Source organism: Gymnodraco acuticeps, unplaced genomic scaffold (genome assembly GCF_902827175.1).
Source record: "Gymnodraco acuticeps unplaced genomic scaffold, fGymAcu1.1, whole genome shotgun sequence".
Taxonomy (NCBI): Eukaryota; Metazoa; Chordata; class Actinopteri; order Perciformes; family Bathydraconidae; genus Gymnodraco; species Gymnodraco acuticeps.
Genome location: NW_022990692.1, coordinates 917,319 through 941,342, shown reverse-complemented (window position 1 = coordinate 941,342; position 24,024 = coordinate 917,319). Strand labels below are relative to the sequence as shown.

Here is a 24,024-nt window from a genome sequence, read left to right as displayed (position 1 = left end):
TGGAAAAGTTAATTTATTTCATTAATTCAATTCAAAAAGTGAAACTCATATATGATATGGATTCATTACACACAAAGTGAAATATGTCATGCCTTTATTGGTTTTAATATTGATGATTATGGTTTACAGCTAGTGAAAACCCCAAAATCAGTATCTCAAAAAATTTGAATATTGTGAAAAAGTTCAATATTGTAGACTCACGGTGTCACACTCTAATCAGCTAATAAACTAAAAACACCTGCGAAGGTTTCCTGAGCCTTTAAATGGTCTCTCAATCTGGTTCAGTAGGCTTCACAATCATGGGGAAGACTGCTGACTTGACAGTTGTCCAGAAGACAGTCATTGACACCATCCACAAGGAGGGTAAGCCTCAAAAGGTCATTGCTAAAGAAGCTGGCTGTTCACAGAGTGCTGTATCCAAGCATATTCATAGAAAGATGAGTGGTAGGAAAAGGTGCACAAGCAATAGGGATAACCGCAGCCTTGAGAGGATTGTCAAGCAAAGGCCATTAAAACATGTGGGGGTGCTTCACAAGGAGTGGACTGAGGCTGGAGTCAGCGCATCAAGAGCCACCACGCACAGACGTATCCAGGACATGGGCTACAACTGTTGCATTCCTCGTGTCAAGCCACTCCTGAACCAGACACAATGTCAGAAGTGTCTTACCTGGGCTAAGGAGAAAAATAAACTATTGCTCATTGGTCCAAAGTCCTCTTTTCAGATGAAAGTACATTTTGGTTACTAAGAGCCAAATGAACATGACATTGAGTGCTCATTTATTGGGTAATAAATAATACTGACTGTATTGATTTAAAAAACATAGCCAGAGGATACTTGTTATTAGGGTTGCCAACCGTCCCGTATTAGCCGGGACGTCCCGTATTAGCCGGGACGTCCCGTATTTGAGCCAAAAGGGGCGTGTCCCGTACGGGACATTGTTTGTTTGTCCCGGATTCCCGGTAAAGGGAAAAAGAAAAAATATGTTTCTGTTTGCACGCAATGCAGTGTGTCTGGCTGCGTGCCTGTGTGTTTGTGTGCTGTATGCGAAGGGCGCTAGGACCGCTCAGTTGACAGGGCAGGCACAATGCTCGCACGCGTGTGTGTGTGTGTGTGTGTGTGTGTGTGTGTGTGTGTGTGTGTGTGTGTGTGTGTGTGTGTGTGTGTGTGTGTGTGTGTGTGTGTGTGTGTGTGTGTGTGTGTGTGTGTGTGTGTGTGTTTGTGTGTGTGAGATTTTCGCGAGCGCGGCATCATTGTTTGTGTGTGGCATGTCAGCCTGTTCAGTTGTGCGGGAAAATGAGCGCTGCCGGTGGAGGTGATAATGAAAGAGGAGAAGAGAGAGAGGATGTGGTTCTGGGCCCTGGCCCTTCTAAAAAGAAAAGACTTGTGTCTTACAACACACAGTGGGAAGAAAAATACAGTTGGGTAAAGCCCGTGAGTGGAGATCTGTCTCGGGTCTTCTGCACCTTGTGTCGGAGGGAGTTTTCAATAAGTCACGGTGGAGAAAACGACCTGAAACAGCATAATTAAAAAAATAATTAAGTAACATAACCCTAACCTAACCCTAAAACCGAAATAAAGTAACAAAAAAAAGTAACTAAATCCGCCAGAAACCCGAAAATCTTCGCGCGCGTACACGCGCGCACGCCGGGGACACATACATGTGTCCCGTTTTTCCATTTCTGGAAGTTGGCAACCCTACTTGTTATTCCTGTTCAAATTATCCTCAGTATTTCACCATTACTACATTTCAAACCTTCACATTTTCCTCAGCTTGGTTCAGCTTCTGCATCTCCCTCTCTTTCAGCTGGACGCTCTCCTTGACCGCCTTTTGACTTTAAACCAGTTAATTATAGAAGGAAGAAAGAAAGAATGATTATTACCTGCAAGACTGGAAGGGTTGGCGCCAAATTACAACAATTAAAACTACATTTTGACATATCAGGACAAGCTAAACAGGAGTGTGAAGATGGAAAGACTTATTAGTCATACAGGATTCAGGCTCTTGTTTTACCTCGATCTCAGCCTTCTTTTCTGAAACTGAAATGGTTTTGTAACAATCAAATCAAACAGAATTACCTCCACAACTATAACCACAATCAGTACTACTGTTTTTGCAAATGTGCAGACAATGGAGCCATGGGCAGATGCAAAATGCCCCAAAACGTATATATATTTTTTGACTATTTGTAGTTGTTACGAATCTCTCTGCAAGTTTGCATTTCACAAACAAGAACTTCTCAATGGGATTGGGAGATAAATGGTAACCCTAAAACAGGGAGAGGACTGTTACAGGGGTTTCATTTTGTATTTGTTTACAGGAAAAAGTATGGGAAAGCATTTATGTAGCCATTGTAGTATTATGGCGCATTTCCACTGCAGCGGGTAGCCCCGTTTAAGCGTCCTTAACCGTCCTCAAGCGGCCAGGCCAGTTTTTGGTGGCCTTTCCATATAGCCTAGCACCGGCTAGCGGGTACTTTTTCCCTCTTTTCCGGCCCCATAAAATCGTGGTTCTATCAGACCAGGGCCAGGGCTGAACTAGTGACGTCAACACTCTCGACTGCTGATTGGTCAGAGAGAATCGTCACAAGATCGCGCGCGAGTTCATCCCTAGCGTCGCATATATATTTAGAAGCAAGCTTGCAGCATTTTTATAAACAGCATTTTGTAAACGGAGGAGCTACAAAAATGGCTACGTCTAATAAGAAAAGCACACCGTGGTCGACCGAGGAGGTGACGACGTTCCTTCATCTCATTGGGGATGATACAATCCAGCAGGAGCTCGACGGAACAACGCGAAATGTAAAAGTGTTCCAGGATGTCTCTGCACAGATGTCCGAACGCGGATTTTCGAGGACTTTCCTGCAGTGTAGGGAAAAACTGAAAAAGATGAAGAGTGAATATCGCATAATAAAGGACAACAACAACAGGAGGGCTTTACTGGAGTCCCTGCAAGGTACGCTCACTTCTAACAAAGAAGTCTATTTTATCCTTACATTAATGTTCGACAACCCATGCTTTTATGGAGCCCCGAAGAGCTACATAGCTAGCTAAGGCAGATAGCCTTAGCTAGAGCTATTGTTTGCTAACACCATATGTGCCATTGTTTACGTTCAGTTTTTCTTTTCTATAGTTGTTGTTGCTATTTAGTATTGTGCTGCAGTAGTTTGTGGAATTAACAAGTCATTTGGCTGTTCTAGATGATTACATTGGGATTTGTGAGGAGGAACATTCCCGAACAACGGGTGATGGCAGTGTTCCCTCCACATCGTCATTGAATCCAGAACGGACCCCAGCCGAAGACCCTAACCCGACTCAACCACCAACACCGAGTGCCATCACGACACCGCAGCGTGTGGTTCTAGGTACGAAATAGAAATGGCAAAACGACTGGAATTGTGTTTTGTTTTTTTAAACCTTGGATCATCCATCGTCAGTAATTAAAATAAGCTATACCACTGTGTGGAAATGCTCTGTTACAAGTAAAGTCTTAGCTAGTAAGCAGCTAGTACAGTTGTGTGTGACATCCAATCATATAGATATATTTATATTCATTATCAACAGGCTGGACATAATGTAATTCACTTTCACAATCATTGTAAACATCTAGGGCCAGAACTTTCTTTAGTTCACCTTACTGTTGTTCTGTTTATACATGTTATTCTTATATCCTTGTGTGTCCTGTACCTGTCCAGTGTTTTTTCCTTATTGCTAATTATTATCTTATTGTCACCCAGGCAAGAGGAAACGAGGAGGAGAGGATCGGGCCCAGCAGGAACGGCACCATGAACAGCACATGGCCCAGCAGGAACGGCACTTGGACAAAGCGTCTGCTAAGCGGAGATGGGAGTTGGATGCGGCCTTGAGAAGGGAGGAGGCCGTCTTGAGAAGGGAGGAGGCCGCTCAAACAGAGACCTTCAACCTAGCCTTCCTGCGCACTCTTGGCGAGGTGCTAGGGGGACTGGGCAGCCGACGTGGCCCGTCTCCTCCTCGTCCAACTTAAAATAACCTTAATAGTTATTGTACATATTATATATTTTTTTTCTAGTTAATTTTTAAATTTGTACTTTCTTGTTTATTTATGTTCTTTAAAATGTTCATTTTATTTTTATTTTTACAATGCCATGTATGTTTAAGCTGGCTGCAATACAGTTTTTAATTTTTAATTGATATTGTTTAATGGCATGCCTTTTTGATACACCCTTTTTTTTGTATTTTTATACTGCCATCAATAAAGTACTTATTTGACTTATCTTATCTCTTGTTGATAATGAATTGCACCCAACAGAAAAAAATCAGATTCACATAATCTTGATTTAGAGAAGATATAAACATACATGAATTTATAAAGCAATAACAAACACCATCAGTTAGGAACAAGCCCATAAGATAAGTTAGTTTTAAGAGATTTAAAGCAAGAAATTGAGTTTGCTAGCTTGAGGTCCTCCTCTAAAACATTATTACATGTTTATTTTGTAATAGTATTAAGAATACATGATAAATACATAATACATGTAGAAATTGCTCAATTGTAATCCCTCGTTCTACTAGACTCAAACACATTCCTTATATATTTCAAAGACGAGAGAACAAAATAAACCTATAACCCATTCAAGCAAGCTTTTAACATGTCTAGAAGAAAGATTGAGGTTATATTTTAATATATTATTTTATGTTGTGGATACTTTAGCCTCCATCCATGTTTACACTTGTCCACACTATTTTACGCTTGCATTTATGAATATAGTTTTGCTGTGTTTTACACTTTAGTATTTATGTTTATAGTTAGCTTTGATATTCGCTTAATTTATTAGAAAGATTTTCTTTTTATGATCTGATATTTCCTCAAATGTTCTTATTATGGGGCAGTACTTACTGGTGCTTGAATTTCAAATATTTACTAAATATTCAATTCAGATAATATTTGTTTAAAATATTTGACAAACACATGTATATGAAAAAAAAAAAGATTTATTTATGTTCAATACAATGCATATTTAGGTATTCAGGTAGCGCATCAAACCCTCTCTGATGTCAGTGCCCTCCTCCTCTGCCCCATGAGCCACTGCTACCCCAGGCTCTGCTGCTGCTGGTGCATTCCACCCATCATCATAGTCCTCTCCATGACTCACGCAGAGGTTGTGCAGAGCACAGCATGTCAGCACCATGGATTTCACAAGTTTCACATCAGTCATTTATTTTCATGAGGCAACGCCACCTTCCCTTCAGTCTACCAAATGCGTTTTCAACCACTACCCGTGTGCTGCAAATGTTCTTGTTGTATACCACATGTTCTGCTGTCAGCCGTCCAGTGTCTGGGAAGGGTTTTAAGAGCCAGCTTTGCAAGGGATAGGCATTGTCTCCCAGGATGTAATAGCCAGCATTCACCCCACCAATGTCCCTGGTGCAAGGTGGAAAGTAGTTGCCACGACTGGCTAGCTCCTTCTTGCTGTGATCACTTTCCTTCTTGCTGTGATCACTTTCCTTCTTGCTGTGATAGTAAACGATCGCTTCCACATCCTCCATTGTTGTGTGTGTTTTGTGAGTTGTGTCGCATTGAAGATGACGCCACTGCAGTTTTTTGTTTTTGAGGATGGAACACACACAGATATAGGGAGGCTAGACCTATACAATTCATTTATTTTGGTTTATAAATTAATGTCAAGACATTTATGTTATTGATTTCTGAAGCACTTTCTAAATAATAAAAAGAGAGTTCATATGTATTTACTGCATGTATGCATTGATGAAAAATAAGCCATGTGCAGTAATATAGAAAATTGAGGATGCAACACATTGGTATGAATCGTGATGCATCGGGATATCGAATTGAATCGAATCGTTGACAGGATAATCGTAATCGAATCGAATCGTGAGACCAGTGAAGATGCACAGCCCTAGTAATAATACTGACTGTATTGATTTTAAAAACATAGCCAGAGGATACTTGTTATTCCTGTTCAAATTATCCTCAGTATTTCACCATTACTACATTTCAAACCTCCACATTTTCCTCAGCTTGGTTCAGCTTCTGCATCTCCCTCTCTTTCAGCTGGACGCTCTCCTTGACCGCCTTTTGACTTTAAACCAGTTAATTATAGAAGGAAGAAAGAAAGAATGATTATTACCTGCAAGACTGGAAGGGTTGGCGCCAAATTACAACAATTAAAACTACATTTTGACATGTCGGGACAAGCTAAACAGGAGTGTGAAGATGGAAAGACTTATTAGTCATACAGGATTCAGGCTCTTGTTTTACCTCGATCTCAGCCTTCTTTTCTGAAACTGAAATGGTTTTGTAACAATCAAATCAAACAGAATTACCTCCACAACTATAACCACAATCAGTACTACTGTTTTTGCAAATGTGCAGACAATGGAGCCCTGGGCAGATGCAAAATGCCCCAAAACGTATATATGATTTTTGACTATTTGTAGTTGTTACGAATCTCTCTGCAAGTTTGCATTTCACAAACAAGAACTTCTCAATGGGATTGGGAGATAAATGGTAACTCTAAAACAGGGAGAGGACTGTTACAGGGGTTTCATTTTGTATTTGTTTACAGGAAAAAGTATGGGAAAGCATTTATGTAGCCATTGTAGTATTAGTTAAGTAGAAGGATTAGTTCTCCCCTCAGCTCCGCCCAGAGATGGGGTCGTTACTAAAAAAAAGTAATATATTACATATTACTTTTTTAAAAAGTAATACATTACACTACTTCGTTACTCTCTACATAAAGTAACTCGTCACTTTACTCGTTACTTTACTCGTAGGGCCGGCCCGCCCCTCCCTACAGGCAGATCACGCAGACTGCTAAAGTTTCAAATGTTCTCTTTAGTTCAGTTTCCATTGTCGCATAAGACTGATCCAGATAGCTCCTGAATGTTTTCCTATCTGACCATGGCTGTCCTCTGTCTCCTGCTATCTGTATTTTGCGCAGTCTATCTCTGAACGATGGTGCAAATGGGCAACATTTCCACTACTATGAAGGATGCTACAAGCCTGTCCATCTCTGCTTTGGTTACCGGTCCTCCAAATTCAAATTTTTGCTGCTTCGGAGTCGGCGGCGGCGCACTCACAACATCCTCACTCTGGGTTCGGGGGTCTTTAGCTATTAGCTTCACCTTAGCATGTGTTCTTTGCAGGTGTTTGTTGAGGTTTGACGTGGTGTTTACAGCAGTGGATAACAGCTTTTGGAGGGAAACCCCTCTTTTCTGTCAGTGTGATTATGACTGATTTTATAAAAGTAACAAAGTAACGCGTGTCGGGGCAATGTTAGTAACTGTAGTGTGATTACTGAATTATAAAAGTAACGCGTTACACTACTCCGTTACCGACAAAAGTAATATTATTACAGTAATGTGTTACACCCAACTCTGCCTCCGCCAGCATGTTCCTCCACAGAGCAGGCCTCAGGGTGAAGGCCTTGAGAGCAGGACTCAGGGTGAAGGTCTTGAGAGAAGGCATCAGGGTGAAGATCTAGAGAGAAGGCCTCAGGGTGAAGGTCTTGAGAGAAGGCATCAGGGTGAAGGTCTAGAGAGAAGGCCTCAGGGTGAAGGTCTTGAGAGAAGGCATCAGGGTGAAGGTCTAGAGAGAAGGCCTCAGGGTGAAGGTCTTGAGAGAAGGCATCAGGGTGAAGGTCTAGAGAGAAGGCCTCAGGGTGAAGGTCTTGAGAGCAGGACTCAGGGTGAAGGTCTTGAGAGAAGGCATCAGGGTGAAGGTCTAGAGAGAAGGCCTCAGGGTGAAGGTCTTAAAAGAAGGCCTCAGGGTGTAGGTCTTGAGAGAAGGCCTCAGGGTGAAGGTCTTGAGAGCAGGACTCAGGGTGAAGGTCTTGAGAGAAGGCATCAGGGTGAAGGTCTAGAGAGAAGGCCTCAGGGTGAAGGTCTTGAGAGCAGGACTCAGGGTGAAGGTCTTGAGAGAAGGCATCAGGGTGAAGGTCTAGAGAGAAGGCCTCAGGGTGAAGGTCTTGAGAGCAGGACTCAGGGTGAAGGTCTAGAGAGAAGGCCTCAGGGTGAAGGTCTTCAGAGCAGGACTCAGGGTGAAGGTCTTGAGAGCATGCATCAGGGTGAAGGTCTAGAGAGAAGGCCTCAGGGTGAAGGTCTTAAAAGAAGCCCTCAGGGTGAAGGTCTAGAGAGAAGGCCTCAGGGTGAAGGTCTTAAAAGAAGCCCTCAGGGTGAAGATCTTGAGAGAAGGCATCAGGGTGAAGGTCTTGAGAGAAGGCCTCAGGGTGAAGGTCTTGAGAGCAGGCATCAGGGTGAAGGTCTAGAGAGAAGGCCTCAGGGTGAAGGTCTTAAAAGAAGCCCTCAGGGTGAAGGTCTAGAGAGAAGGCCTCAGGGTGAAGGTCTTAAGAGAAGCCCTCAGGGTGAAGGTCTTGAGAGTAGGCCTCAGGCTGGAGTGCGATTACTGAATTATAAAAGCGTTACACTACTCCGTTACCGACAAAAGTAATATTATTACAGTAACGCGTTACTTTGTAAGATTTAATTTTGAGATTTAAGTGTAACGCAAGATTTAAGTGTAACGCGTTACCCAACTCTGCCTCCGTGTGAAGGTCTCCCTGCACTGCGGGAAGCTGGACTCTCCCTTCTCCTTTTCACAGTCCCAGAAACGCTCCAGGCATACTGAGCGGCAGAACTGATTCCAGTCCAGTTCTACTCCACATTGCTTCTCTTGCTGATGTTGTTTTTTTTCAGGCCATTGAAGTGACTGCCAGTTTCATAAAAAGAGAGGAGCATTGCCGCATTTTATTTATATTGAAATACTTAGAAACTCCCTGCTTTCACCAGAAGGTTGGATAGTGAAGTGTAAGGATCAAGGGTCAAAGTCCTCCAACTTTTATTGACCCTGTCGACCTCACCAGAGTGCTCCTATATTAAAGTGTAATGTGCTTTAGAGAGCCCCCTGTTGATCAAAGCTTGTATGTGCAGGGTTCAATAGTCAGGCCTTCAGCCACATTGTAACACACAGAGATAGAATTGAGATGTTTAACCTATAAGTAAAAGTAATAATAATATTTTACGGTGTAGAAAATACTTTAATAAAAAATCATTTAGTGAAAGTCCCTCATGCAAGATTTAACATACAAAAGTATTCGCATCCAAATGTAATTGAGGTACAAAAAGTAGAACTACTACTCTCTCCCACACAAGCGTATTTCTAAATAACTAAGTGAATTATCATAATTCTTCCATATTGATTGATCCTCTTATCGTTTATGTTGGTACTGTCGGAAGAGTTTTCGTTTTTTTTTTATATACTGCCAAGCAGCTTTTGAATTTGAACAACTATTGCTAGTTACAGTTTGTATTTTTTATTTGAATTGTTTTAAAGTTAACATAGAATTGTAATAGGATATTTGTCTCTTGAAGGTAGCACAAAACAAAGCAGCAGAAAATGGAATTTATGGAAGCACAGTACTTGAAATTAATGTACTTTCACCATGACTAGTCAAACAAAATGGACACATGAGAAAGGTTGTGTGCAATCACTGCTTTTATTGTTGAAAGACAGATTTATAACAGAACATAGTTGCATCATGATATAGAAAAACATTTTCAAAACACACCAGATTCAAAACTCCACTGTCAGATAATTGAACATAAATGCAGTATGAACATATTTATATAGATTGCATAAGCCCACTTATATTATATTATAACGATTTTGACTTTATTTACAAATGAGTACAGAGATTAGAAGCTTTAAAATAAACGATTACCTCCACCTATTATGCTTGTATTGTTTAGATCAAGTTGTGTTCGTCAGTGCCTAAATATTATTCCCTTATGCATTTGTGTAATATTAACAATGAATCAAGTTGCATGAGTATAATTTGTCACTCTTAGCGTCAAACACACAAATAATTATTACCTAACTCTTGCAGCCTTTTTAGGTTTTCTGACCCGCTAATCACTGCTGGAAAAGTAGCCAGAAACTTTAAAAGTACAAACACTTATGTCTTAAAAAATACTCCACTAGAAATAAAAGTCAGTTATTTATATTTTACTGATATTACACAATGACCCGTTTCAGAACTACAATTATTAAAAGTATTATCAACTAAATGTACTTCAAGTATCAAAAGTAAAAGTACTTGTTATGCAGAATGGATATCTTCATTATTATTATTATTATTATTATTATTGTATACTGTAAGAGTATTTTAGCATTGATACTTGAAATACTGTGTTGATTAGTACTACAGTACTGCATTATATCATATCAGCAAATCAAGAGTTTTTATATACACCAAGTAACCAAAAAATAAAAAGTATGATATTTGCCTCTTAAATCTAGTATAGGCATAAAGAAGTGTTAAATGGAAATAGTCAAGTAAAGTGCAATTAAAAAAAGTACTTAAGTACAATACTTCAGTAAATGTACTTAGTTACTTTCCACCACTCTCGCTTACTCTCATCAAGCTTGTTTCTAGCGTCAGTGGTAAGTGGTTTTATTCATAAAGTTGTGATAAACCCACTGTTCTCTACCTGCTTATGAACATAGAAGTGCATTGAGCAGCTAAAGAACCAGAAACACGCCCTCCAAAGGTCGTTATTTCAGATTGAAATGACCTTTCCCTTTTTCTATGACATCATTTACTTTTTCCATGACAGCATTATATGACATCTCGACTGCCTCCCCTGGTGTTTTAGCTCCCTCTGCTGCCTTAAGTCCTATCGCTCCACCTGCCACTCCCCCTGTTACAGCGAACCCTGCGGCGCTAGCTACAGCTAAAACTGTTCCAGCAACTCCCAGGCCTCCTCCTCCGCCAACTGCTGCAGTCCCTCTCAATGCTTTCATCTGTTTCAGGACATTCATGAATCCTCCGGCGCTATGCAGGGCTATCATCACAAGCGCAACCATAAATGCAACTCCACAAAAAGCGCCTAACAATGCTCCTGTTGTTGCACCTGCCAGTTGGATCAACAGCCTCTCAAACACTATGGATTTAGCCTCTTTTCTGATCTCTTCCAATGGCACGTTTCCCGACGACGTGTCGTGTTTGATGTACTCCTCCACCACTGTGCAAATGTATTTCTCCACTTCTTGAAACACCTCATTGGTGTAGAAGCTTCCATTGTTGTCCTTCACCATATTGTCTATTGCGATGAGCAGCTCCTTCACCTGGACCTGGTTGTTCCTGTATTCTTCCTGCTGGTTGTTCTTCCAGTGTTTATTATCCATGACATGGCAGCGGCCGCCGCACTTCTTCACCAGATCACTCAGATTCTTATTCAGTTTGACAAATTCCTCGATTGTCCTCCCTTCAAGCTGTTCGCCGTGTGTGAAGACAATCACAGCATATTTGAAAACTTCTTTGGAGAAATACTCGCATATTTTAGTGATGACAGCCTGCTCGTGCTCTGTGAACTTCTCCACTTTAAGCACAATGACAAAAGCATGAGGCCCAGGAGCGCACTCTGTGATACAACTCACTATCTCCGGCTTCATGTCCTTTTCCGACTTGCATGCGTCAAAGAAACCAGGAGTGTCGATCAAAGTGAGGCTTCTTCCGTTGACAGTTTTGGTTTCTGCTTGACATTTCCTTGTTCCAGAGTTGGGAGAATTGTTTGTGGTGAACACTTCCTCTCCAAGTATGGTGTTTCCTAGGTTGCTTTTCCCTGATCCAGTTTTCCCCAGCAGGACAATCCTTGTTGGAGTTGGACCTAAAGACATAACAATTATGTTCAGTACATTTGCCTCCTGCTTGTTTGCATTAATTACATTTCAAAGAGTCGCTTTTTTTAGGCTTTTTGGGAAACAGTAACCCAAACATAGTGTGCAGTTTGGTTTAAATACAAAATGACTACTTAAAGATTACATGAGGTTGCTCATATCTGCCATGATACACAGCTACACGCCCACTCACACTTTCAGGTCAGCTGATCAATTGCTCCTGAGGGTGCCAAAAACAAAGTCTAAGCGCAGAGGGGACCGTGCTTTCTCTGCTGCCGCCCCTAAACTGTGGAACGACCTGCCCTTGCTAATCAGACAGGCTGCCACACTGTCTGTTTTTAAATCCCGTCTTAAAACCCACCTCTTCTCCTTAGCATTCGAAAGTAGATTGATGCTTTTATTTGCGTTAAGTGGTCTATTGTTTTTACTATACAGTATGGCTGTTTTTATTTTAATTGTATAATTGTTGCATTTATTCTGGTTTGATTTGTGTTCGTACCTTTTATGTGATTTTATACTTATTTTATGTTTTGTTAGCTGAGCTGTGTGATTTTATATTGAATGTATCTCTCTGTACAGCACTTTGGTCTGGAGGTTTTAAAGTGCTTAATGAATAAAGTTGGATTGGATTGGAGGATGTAAGTGGGGAAACACACTGCATATGTATCTATAACAAGGTGATAAAGTTATCACAGCAGTCAATAAAACGAATACACCTACAGACCTTCACCCTCATTTGCTCCTCTGGGTAATGTCCACAGTAATAACTGTTACATGTCTGATATGTGTAATAGGTAATGTAAAGCGCTTTGAGCACTTGGAAAAGCGCTCTAATCAATTAAATGAATTATTATTATCTATTTATTTTGTGCATAATTTGCAGAAACTAGAGTCATTTGCTAACAAATGAACTTATGAACACATCTTACCACTAACGTTTGAGTTTCACAAATGCTTAGTTTAGTTACCAGTAAAGAAAAACATGCCGCAGTACTGAATTCCAATTCTTTGCTTCATCTGTCATGATATATTTACTCACCTTGTGCATGCTGGTTCATCCTCATTGTGAATCCTTTGATTTGGGAAGCTTCCTGGGCAGACTTGAAGGCCTGCAGAGACAAGGAAGACGAAATGTTTAATATATGTACAGTATATTATATGTTTAATATATATATATGTTTAATATATATATATATATATATATATAAAATGTAAGCTTGTGTTTACTGCTCAATGGTTTAAGAAATACATGTCATTATACTGATTAACAACAATTGACTGTGAGATGTACATGTCATCCTTTCGTATAAACATGTAGGATTTCTAAAAATATTTTTGACACACTAAATAGAGCAAGTTTTTTTAGACGATAGTTGCCCTGTTTGCATCGTGTTTAAAGTCAAACTTATATCCATTACCTCCAAAGAGTCTTCGTCTTCGGGGTGGATGACGATGCGGACCAGGAGAGGTTTCACGCTGGCTCGGTTCTGTTCAAAAGCATAAACTTCCTCCAGGACAACCCTCGCTACCAGGCTGTCAGGGAAACGCAGGGCAATCCCTGCGCCGAGTACAGGCAGGGCAACTGATCCAAACCCTCTATCCTCACAGCAAGTTAGGATGTTGTTAATGCCCATTCTCAGAACCTGAAAAGGACAGACAGTATTATTAAGACTAAACAAAATAAATACTGATTCATGGTGTGGGAAACTGAAGAAAAAAATGACAATGGACTTCTCTGTTTCACCTCAACTGGAGCTCCATCCGGATCCTCGTTCCATGGAGCGAGGTTGAGGAAAATGACTGCATTTGATTGTCCAGCTCGAGCCTCCACCAGGACTGTGTCACCAGGAATCGTTTCTTCATCTGCTTCCTTTCTAAACCTTGCAGTCAGCTGGTTTCCAAAATGTTGGAACAAAGTGTTTCCAACACGGGTAGAAAGAGGATCATGAAAACCATGGGCGATACCAGGGCATCCACCTGAGAGGAGAGCAGAATATGTTTTTTCTCATTGAATGTATTACTTATGGTGTTTATATGCATTTACGCTTTAAACATTTTTAAGGTTGCGACTATTCCCCCAAAAACCTACTTTTGACGGCTTGTCAGAAACCGTTGTGCTAATCGTCACAAAATGGTATCAACAACCAGAATTGAAACATTTTCTTAAAATCACAGCTTACTCTCTTACCTGTTGGGTCTCGATGGTTCCCTGAATGATCTCTACACGGACACCCCCTCCAGGAGCTCCAGCAGTGGCTCCTCTTTCTCCATCTTGGCCAGAAGCATCCATCTGGAACCCCAGATCACTTGGTGCCCTGTTTTCAGTACTTGTTTGGTACTTCACCTCTACTCTGTTATCAATGGGGAGTCTATCTTGAACAAGGGAGTCCAGAATTGGCCCCAGCCTGTTCCTTACCTCAGTCACTTTGCTGGATGGACCTTCCAGCACCACCATGGGCCGAGAGGAAGATGTTAAAGGATTAAAGGTAACCCCTGAATGATCTAAACCATGGAGCTGCAGAAATTCTGGTAACTCATGCACTAACTCTTCAAAAGGCAGATTGACGACACTTTGCACAATAGACTGATCCAAAATAAACTGTATGACAACTTCATTTAGGTCTTCAACCTCTTTGGTGTGGCCCAGTAAGCACACACTGCTGTCTGCGCCAAACACAACCTGAGCTCTGTGTTGCACTTGGTTCATATCCTTTGTCTCAGACTTAAGCTTTTCCTGAAGCTCAGATGGCACAGCAGAGCAGTAAGGAACATCAATCTTGACTTCCTTAATCTCACATTGCAGTGCCTTTTCTGTTTCAACAAGAATATTGTTAGAAAGGGATAAGAAACGTAGCTCTGTGTCTCGTAACTCTACTTCCACCTTGCCAGCAACCCCTAAAAAGTCCCCTAGCACACCAGGACCATTATAAGCCTTCTTTAGAAAGGCCAACAAATGTGGGCTCATGTCAGAAACTGTCCTTTTGAACACCAACTTCTCCTGATCAGAGATCCGATCTTTAGCTTTAAGAATATCCTCGACAGAACCTTCCAAATGCAACTGACCTGGAGCTCCCTGTGTGACCTTCACTCCTGGAAAGTCTTTTTGCAAAGTGTGCTCAATCTCTTTCCAGAGGAGGCGGAGCTTAGCCTCGCCCAGTCGACAAATGCAAGTTTGCCTCTCAAGTAACCGTGGCCTTTGTTTACCAAGCAAGGCTTCTACATCCATTAACTTGGCGTTCACCTGAGAACGGTGCCCAACAACAACAGCCATCCCATTCTCGCTGTAGACCTTAACGTCATTGGTGGTCTGAAGAGAGTTCCTGGACTCAAGCAAAGCTACAACTTTGTGAGGGTCCACCTCACAGTGGCACAGGTAGCCATTAAAGAGTTTGTCAACCTCTGCTTTCCAATCTCTAACATCATTTTCATCATCAGGTTGAGTTGAAAGGCTCACTAAAACCCTCCCTTCCTCTGGATACAACTGAGCAGAGCAGGACAATGAGGCAAGATCGTCCTCTAATCTTGTCCCAGCTGTGGGACATTCCTTTAGGTAACGAAGGAGGAAAGTATTTTGTTGTAGTTCGTATTTTTCACCACTTGATGGAGGGATTGAGACAGGAATCGACTGTGGGCTCTGTGTTGAAAAGAGAAATTCAAATATTGCAGTGGACTGTTGTCATATACATTTAAACACTTTTACTTATGGTCATATCTTCAAATGTAGAAGTAGTAACTACATTAAGTGGGGGACTATAAATAGGAAAAAAATAATTGTTGTTTGAATTACATATTTGAAATGTTGTGCATACCTGTACCGGGGCTGTCATATTCTTGTTTGGAGAGGATGTGTGAAGTTCAAGGCCGTCTCGGACAGTGATCACCAGATCCCCCACATCATGAACAGACTTTTGCAGGACTGCCTGCTGGTCTAAGAAATAAAATGTGACAAGAGTTATTGTGAGGTTAGAGGGAAAGAAGTTCCTTAATTAACAAACAAAGAAAATATGCATTTTCTTTGATGACACTAGGAAAATAGGGATGAGGGTTGTATTAGTTTTGCTTTATCCTCTATTTTCTTTACCTAATTACATACTCTCCTCATTCTCCAACTTCTTTTTATGTTAAAAGCTGAAAGTGAACTATTATTTTGCGCACACATTATTATATGAGAAAGTGAAACTTGAACTTAATATATAATATGTGTATATTTTGTAGATGTATGTCTTAACTATAACATGGTAACACGTTTTGTTTAAATATCAGGTTTATGTTTGAATATGTTTTCTTATTTAATGTGTTTTTAATTGTAATGTAGAAATCAATTTGAACTTTCTACAGGACACTTTTTCCCCTGTGGTAGAGAATAGAATAACTTTACTTTAACTTGATCCCGCTCCAACACAGTGTGTTCCAATAATACAGTATCTCAACATGACTGATAATGACAACAATATAATATAGTTCGAGGCGTAAAGTTCCTAAGTACATTTACTCAAGTACTGTACTTAGGTAACATTTTGAGGTACTTTACATGAGTATCTCCATTTCCAGATACTTTGTACCTCTACATTTCACAGGTACATTGTGTATTTTTACTACATTACATTTATTAAATACTATTAGTTACTTTACAGATTTGGATGAATGATTTGAAATATAATCAGTCTTAAATCAGACTTTAGTTCCACCTGGAGTAAATTCACAAGCTACCCTGCAGTATACAAAGTCATTCAAACTAGCTGCACCTTTACCAGCTCTGAGAACACTTTAATGATCAATAATTATAATCAAGACATACGACATATATTATTCTGAAATGGACCATTCTGCATAATTATTACTTATTAGTACTTTAAGTGTATTCTGATACTAACACTTGTAATTTTACTTGAGTAACATTTTGAATGCAGGACTTTGACTGTAACAGAGTATTCCTACACTCTGGTACTTCTACTTCTACTCAAGTAAATGATCCGAGTAGCCTACTTCTCCCACCTCTGATATAGACAATATAGACAACAGCTGGTTCTAATTTAATAGCCAGCTGGTCCAGAGTTCAAATATGAATTGTAAACGTTTTTTTCAGATGATTACTGCTCCAAATTGTTCATATAGGTATTAATCATTTTAACAACGTTCAACATATTCGGACGCGCACGCGCACCAACCTCATAATGGCAGAAGTCATGAAGGTCTTAAGTTTCACTTTCGGGAAAATGAAGCTAGGGGGTTTCCCTGTTTACCTTCGGATCTTGGAATCAATGTTGAATCCGTGTGATCATATTATATGAGTGATATTATATGTGACATATGTTTACTCTCGACAGTAAATATTATTTTATTATAAAGGCAAATCTAATTAAATCAATGAGTTGACGCAGTTATGGACTATGTTATAGTTTAAACATAGGCTGCTTCTAACAGAACAGACATCTAACAGTTATATATAATTGAAAACATCACTGATAAGCATTGTGCTTGTCTCATGGCCTACCTTTCTGATTTTTAAAAGAAATGCTGTAGATTTGATCGGTCACTTTCCGCAGAGATCCGCAGTCTCCTCCGCCTGATCTGCGCCGAACACGGAAATAATTCTCTATTTTCTTCATCTGATCCTGAAGAAGGGTCTGGCACTCAAAGAAAACCGGATATTGGTCAAAATCATCCATAGTTTACCCCGTGGTGAAGACACACATCTGGAGCGTCAGATTTGTGCGGCAGTATTTGTAATGTCTGCAGCTGGTGGATGCACTGCGCCCCTAGTGGCTACCACCCTGCAGTGGAAGAGAAGACATGGATTATGTAATACTAAACGGGAAGAAAAAACGGACAGAATGCTTAATTATTTGAAAAAGAATACAACAAATCTGAACAAAACGCACTTTTTGTTTGGGGTCTATACTGTACATACAATACAAATATAAAATAAATGCTATTTGAAAACTAACTTGCTTTTTTTTCTAGTACTAGTAAAAAATAGTAAAGTTGTACCTTCCCTTTGCCACAGATTGGACCTAAAAGCATTTCTATCAAACTAAATAAATATGTATTTATGTTGCGTGTGATATAATGGGGCATGTATGACAAAAAGGGTTCCTCTTGTTTGTCATAATGTCATTCACAGACATAGAAATGTACAGTTTGTTATCATGTGTTCAGTTACACACCGAGAGGTATCAGAGCAAACCCTGTTACATAAATGTAAATACCTTGGGATGTTTGAAGGGAAGTGCGATATAAAAAGTACTGACAACAACAATCACATATAACGCATAGAAAGTAAATTGTGTATCTGCGGACCCCACAGTGAAGTAATGCTTCATTTGTGTAGATTTCTGAGATGTGTCGTCAGTCAAAACATGTTTGATATAAGCTAGAACATATTTTTTTAGATATCAGAACAAAAACATTTTTTAAGCAGATGGTCTCCAGGACTCCAAATAGATCTGGGTTGAGACATTTGTGCAGATCCGTTGCATATATTACCTTGAAACAAAACAAAAGTTTGCCGTCTAAGACTAGGTACATATCTTATCTCAAGTGTCACCTGACACCTTGATTATGACGGGCCGATCGTCCTGTTACAGAGCAGCTGATCTTCTCTCTTGTTTTTCTTTTTTAAAGTTTTTGCTTTAATGTACTTTGCTCGCCCACACGAAAGGCCAGCAAAGGCCACAATACACTCAAGGGCTGTGTCATTTGTGTGTCTATACAGCTTTATATGTTCCAACATTCAGAGATATGATCTGCTGTGCCAAAGATGAGTTATAAATAGCACGATGTTCTAACCCTCTCTAGTCATCATATTACCAAGTTTCATATTGCCAGTGAAACATTGCTATTCAGTCTTATTTGAATGCTCCAGTTTGCTTTTTCTTATCTCTGTTATAGTTACATTTTGCCAGAATATTGCTGTCTTTTATTTGGACTCAAACTCTTAAAGGGACAGTACTTACACAACAGACAGTATTGTTCAACAGGGTGCTTTCTGCAGGCTGAACCGCAGCCAATACAAATACATATCACGAGATGGAAACTCCCAAATACCTCATCTATTAATCCGTGGATAATAGAACCACTTCTCTTACAAATACAAAACACTTATAAACTGATTTATTATAAAAAATGATATGAACTAACATGTATGGCATACCCAGAACTTTATTTTCAAGTCTTAAGGGATGAAACATTATTTTATGATAACTGCAGCGGAGCTTTAACTGTAAACCTGCTTGAAAGGTCATACTTTAGAAAAAAGATTTATATCTACTTAAAGGATTATAATTGTAAATTGTAGCAAAACTATCAGATGTTTTAGTGTATGTGTGTTTTCTTTAATATTACAGCCAATAAGTTCTTGAGATTTAAGACAATCTTTAAGAAACCACGCCTGGCTGTTTGCGTTGTGACTAACGCTACAGGTGTGTCCTTGCACCTGAGCAGTAACATCTCTTACTTATTAAATGATACAAGCCGATGGTACTTAAAACTGTCAACACGTGTTTGCTTACAAGTGTTCTGTTAAAAGAGAGAACCAGAAACAGTGCAGTTGTGTCGGCATTTAATATTTGTACAAATAATCAAAAAAATACACCTCACAGACCCAGCCAGCTAACCAATCAGAGCAGACTTCAACATTTTGATTGCAAGACTTCTTTACTTGTAACAGAGCATTCCTGCACTCTGGCACTTTTAATTGTACTTCTGAGTACTTCTTAAAAAATCTAAAATCAGAGGTGGAACTCATTTGAATTAATTTACTTCAAGGTAGCTTGTGAATTTACTCCAGGTGTAACTAAAGTCTGATTTAAGTGATGATCCTATTGTTTATCAATAATCTAGATCTGCAAAGTAACTAAAGGTACACAACTGTAGTGGAGTAAAAGTACAGTATTTACATCTGAATTGTAGTGGAGTAGAAGTACAAAGTAGCATAAAATGGAAATATTCAAGTAAGTACTTAAGTAAAGTACTTCTAAATCTACTTAGTTTAGTACACGTTTGTGTAAATGTATGGTTGGTTGGTTGCACAGTCAGTGGTGGAAAGTAACTGAGTACATTTACTTAAGTACTCCGGTCTGCATAATGAGTAATTTTACATACTTCAAGTATATTTTGATGCTTATACTTTTGTACTTTTACTTGAGTAACATTTTGAATGCAGGACTTTTACTTGTATCAGAGTATTCCTACACACTTCTACTTTTACCTCCATGCAGTGTTTGCAGTAGTTATGTCACCAGGGGGTCGTGAGGGGGTCTTTCAGCAGATCCAATCATTTTGAGCAGCAGAACTGACTTTGGTCCAATCGCTGAGCTTCTTCCCTCCGACGTCGTGTAAAGGTATTCACTTTTCTTACTATACACTCAGGTGACTCAGTGGCAGGTGTTTATGGTTGGTCTTAGCTGTGACACTTCACATACTTGTTATTTTTTGCAGAACTGTTAGCTTTGGTGCAGCTGAGTGTTCGCTGCAGAGTTCATGCACCTCTGCAAGCATTCAGCATCAGAGGTTTTTTTTAACTTTATTAATCAAGGGTCATTTACAAACAAACGGTGGGAGAAGTACTCATATCTCGTTCTTGAGTAGTACCAGAGTTTAGGAATACTCTGTTTCAAGTATAAAAGGCCTGCAATGAAAATGTAAAAACAAAATATACTCAAAGTACCAAAACTAAAATTGAAAAAATGGGGCGCCAGGCCTCAGATGATTTGAGGCCAAATATAATTTTTTTTTTTTTTACATATAATTGTAACGAAATACATGATTGTCACTATGGAAATGGGTCCCTCACAAACTACATTCACTGCTTTCAAAGCCGCTAATCTCCCACCGCTAAAGGATTAAAACAACATCACATACAGAATAAGTAGTCTTTATATTTCGTGAGAAAAGGGAGGACGGCAGCTGTACCTTTACATATCTTTTAAAGGTGGAGTGTTTTTGTCTTAGTGAAACTCAACAGGTTGAATGGAATTGTATTTATCTGTTTTATTGGCAGCATCCACCTGACTTCTGGGAAACAACAATACATCTACGCAGACTCAAAACAAAAAGGCCTTTTGTATCTGGCTTCGACCAACACAACAAGTATCTATTATTATTGTATAACAGGTTTACGTTTGTTTTCATCATGTTAGAATTACAGTTGCTACTTTTTTGGTCCTGGAAAAATTCCGATTAAAATAAAACATTTTTAGTTAGCCACGAGCTCGTTTAGGCGAATTACATTTCAGAACAAAATTCAACAGGAAATAGCTTCATTAAAAAAAGGCCCAGTATTTTACAGCAGTCTTTCCTATCAAACATTCAACAAAGGAGAGTGAATAGTGCATGGATTCAGGACTATTTGCACATGTCATACTTAGTTGGTGCTTTTGTAACTATTGATAGCAACAGGATGGTAATTGACTCAAATTAATGACACTGCCTATGTTCAGCAACACAAAGAAAACTGTCAGCCAATTGTTTTGTATAGTTTTGGACAACAAAGAAGCCCTATGGCTCAGACAATATCTGCAATTCATCTTTGGATTTGGTTTATTTTTAGAATGTATGAGTATCATCAACCCTTTGACAGCACCTGTGAATGGTTTCATGAAAAACAGAAACTGAAAAAGAACATTTACCAATCAGCCGTTTATTGTTACATAAAACATTTTAAACAAAGTGTTACATATTCAAACAAAACATAATCATTATTAAAGGGTACAGATTGATTTTGTATTTCATAAAGTTTGTGAACTCACAACAGACACGTCAAAAAACAGTATAGATGACATATTCTAAAAGTCATGACCCATGCCCAAACAACAACATGTAGATTGAAGATAATAAGTTAAACTGAGTAAGGAAAATATACATTTCCATGTATTTGACATTTTCTAAAAATTGTTTGCACCTTCTCAGTATATCAAAACAAGTTATAAAGTAATTATCTTTTCAGTTGACAGGAACCAGCCGAAAATGTAAAGCAAAGACGCAAACACCATCACAAGGTAAGATCTAAAATAGCCAAATGAATTCATCCTTAAGTTACTAAATCTTATAGCTTAAAAAATGATTGAAATAAATGTACATCTGCTGGATGCAACTTCTATACATCAATGACAATCTCTTCTGCTGATTTTCATTTGATTCTGCCTTGGTGTTCATTCAAATGGATTCGAAGGATTGTACATTCTTTCAAACAAAGCATTGTATTTCTCCACAAAGTACTCAAATGCACTTTGTATTACCTCTACCACTGGGTGAGAATCTGAACCTGTGCCATCGTTTTCTGTCTCCACCTCTGTCAGTGGTGGTGTTGCTGGGACTTCGATATCCTGTGGTGCTACCCTAAATATCTTAAACATTTTTGAATTGATCAACACAGCTGAGATAGTTGCAAGTATTCCAGCTATAACTGCGTATCGAATAAAACTTCTAAACCATGTTCGAGGTGCGTTGTCCACCTGCTTCTTTAAGTAGTTGCTTTTAGCCTCTTTTCTGATCCCTTCCTCTGGCATGTTTCTTGATGCTTGTCTAATGTGCCCTTCTTCTTTCTGTATTTCTCTCTCTATCTCTTGCATAGCTTCGTCTGTGTAGTAGCCTGAACTGTTTGCCGTCACTATGCCATCTATAGTGTTGAGTAGCTCTGCCACCTGGAACTGGTTACTTCTGTACTCGTCCCCTTCATTGGTCTTCCAGTATTTACTGTCGAAGACGTGGCACCGGCCTCCGCACCTGGTCACCAGATCACTCAGACCTTCACTTTGCTCTACGTACTCCTCTATTTTCTTTCCTTCGGGGAGCTGGTCGCCATGAGTGAAGACAATTACGGTGTGTTTGAGCGCGTCTTCAGAGAAATACTGAAACATTTGAGTGATCACAGCCCTCTCCTGCTCTGTGAATTTCTCCACTTTGAGCAGAATGAGAATAGCATGGGGCCCAGGCGCGCACTCTGTGAGACACCGCACCATCTCTGGCTTCATCTCCTCCTCAGACCTTCCTGCATCGAAGAAACCAGGAGTGTCGATCAAAGTGATGCTTCGTCCATCGATGGATTTGGTTTCTGCTGAAGAAGATTTCATTTTTGAGTCATTACAATGGTCAATTTTGAATTTGGCATCTCCCAAAATGATGTTAGCAAGGCTGCTCTTTCCGACTCCAGTTTTTCCGAGCAGCACAATCCTCGTTGTGTTTGACTCTAAAATTAGAAAAGTGACTCAGTTAATCAATTAATTTGTTGAACATTTCACGCAATTTCATCCCCTCTATCTCACCCTTTAACTCTGTATCTCTAATTAAAGCACTCTGGCACAACAAATATCTTTAAAAATAAATACAAATTCACACATCAAAATTGCATGTTTACCAATATAATATTTTTTGGAGACTGACAGGTTCTGAGAATAATAGTAATAATATAAACCAATAATAATAATATTTTTTATTTATTTAAAGGTATTCAAAGAGACTTTACAGATGCATGTAAATACGTAAAATTCCTTACAATTTTAAAAACAACCCAAATAAAATATAAAACACAATATTAATGACACATTCAAAGTAGCTCTGAAAAGCTGAGTTTTGGTTTGAGATTTGAATGAGAACAGGTGCAGCTAAAGATGTGTTTGAGGAGATACTTTTGGGGCAGCAAAAGATAATTAAATAATGGATACTGTCACACCTGTCACATTTCTTTTTTTTAAATGATACTGAAAGATAAAACATTTTCACATGACATGTTAGTCCACAATGCCTCGGTGGGATGAATGTAGATAAATAAGGCTTAATGTGTTAATGTCTGACAGTTAAATAAGGCTTAACTGTCAGAGTGTATTTTATCAAAGTGACATAATAGCCTCAAACAACCTTAATAATAAACTAAAATATATTACAACTCTAATCATTTCTACATAGTTTAAAGGAGGAGTTAAGATTTTGAGATTTGAGTAGGCGCCCGATTCATATATAATATACAATCATTTTAATTTGAATAGAATATTTAAATATAATATGAAGCTTAGCTCACCGTCCATGCTGTCAAAGGAAGAATTATTAGCAAAAGAAAAGACTGCGATCCGGGACACGTCTCCACTGTGAGGTTTTCTTTTGTTCTCTGACTCACCTCTTGCTTTAACTTTTTTTTTTTCTACCTGTCCGACTTGTTCCTCGGCTGCCAGCTGATAAAATGATCCACTCACATTTCACTTATTTTATTCAAGCACAGGCATCAATATACTGCATCAATACAAAACAATGATCAACCACAAATGTTTACATAACACAAATGAATTAATTAAATATGCTTAAATATGAGTCGCTGATTATTTGACTCGCACCGGTGTGGCAGCCTTTTGACACA

At 39.3% G+C, this 24,024-nt stretch overlaps 2 protein-coding genes across 2 annotated transcripts; one reads left to right on the top strand and one right to left on the bottom strand.

Moving 5' to 3' along the window:
- The first annotated feature begins 2,669 nt into the window (after positions 1–2,669).
- LOC117555541 lies at positions 2,670–4,134 on the top strand. The gene is made up of 3 exons (XM_034230432.1): positions 2,670–2,954; positions 3,199–3,363; positions 3,736–4,134. The coding sequence occupies exons 1-3, from the start codon at positions 2,687–2,689 to the stop codon at positions 3,999–4,001; spliced, it is 699 nt and encodes a 232-aa protein (XP_034086323.1). The 5' UTR covers positions 2,670–2,686; the 3' UTR covers positions 4,002–4,134.
- A 5,334-nt stretch (positions 4,135–9,468) lies between these two features.
- Positions 9,469–23,775, bottom strand: LOC117555510. Its single transcript, XM_034230386.1, has 8 exons — positions 23,692–23,775; positions 21,829–22,863; positions 15,485–15,603; positions 13,864–15,156; positions 13,420–13,566; positions 13,094–13,318; positions 12,715–12,784; positions 9,469–11,665 (listed from the first exon to the last, which is right to left on the bottom strand). The coding sequence occupies exons 1-8, from the start codon at positions 23,696–23,698 to the stop codon at positions 10,551–10,553; spliced, it is 4,011 nt and encodes a 1,336-aa protein (XP_034086277.1). The 5' UTR covers positions 23,699–23,775; the 3' UTR covers positions 9,469–10,550.
- Between the last annotated feature and the right edge of the window lie 249 nt (positions 23,776–24,024).

Coding starts and splice junctions, on each gene's coding strand:
- LOC117555541 (XM_034230432.1), top strand. CDS start 2,687: ATGGCTACGTCTAATAAGAAAAGCACACCGTGGTCGACCGAGGAGGTG. Junction 2,955..3,198: donor TTTACTGGAGTCCCTGCAAG/GTACGCTCACTT, acceptor TGGCTGTTCTAG/ATGATTACATTGGGATTTGT. Junction 3,364..3,735: donor ACCGCAGCGTGTGGTTCTAG/GTACGAAATAGA, acceptor ATTGTCACCCAG/GCAAGAGGAAACGAGGAGGA.
- LOC117555510 (XM_034230386.1), bottom strand. Junction 15,604..21,828: donor TCCTTCGAATCCATTTGAAT/GAACACCAAGGC, acceptor TTTATTTCTTAG/ACCAGCAGGCAGTCCTGCAA. Junction 12,785..13,093: donor AAGACGAAGACTCTTTGGAG/GTAATGGATATA, acceptor TTGTCTCTGCAG/GCCTTCAAGTCTGCCCAGGA.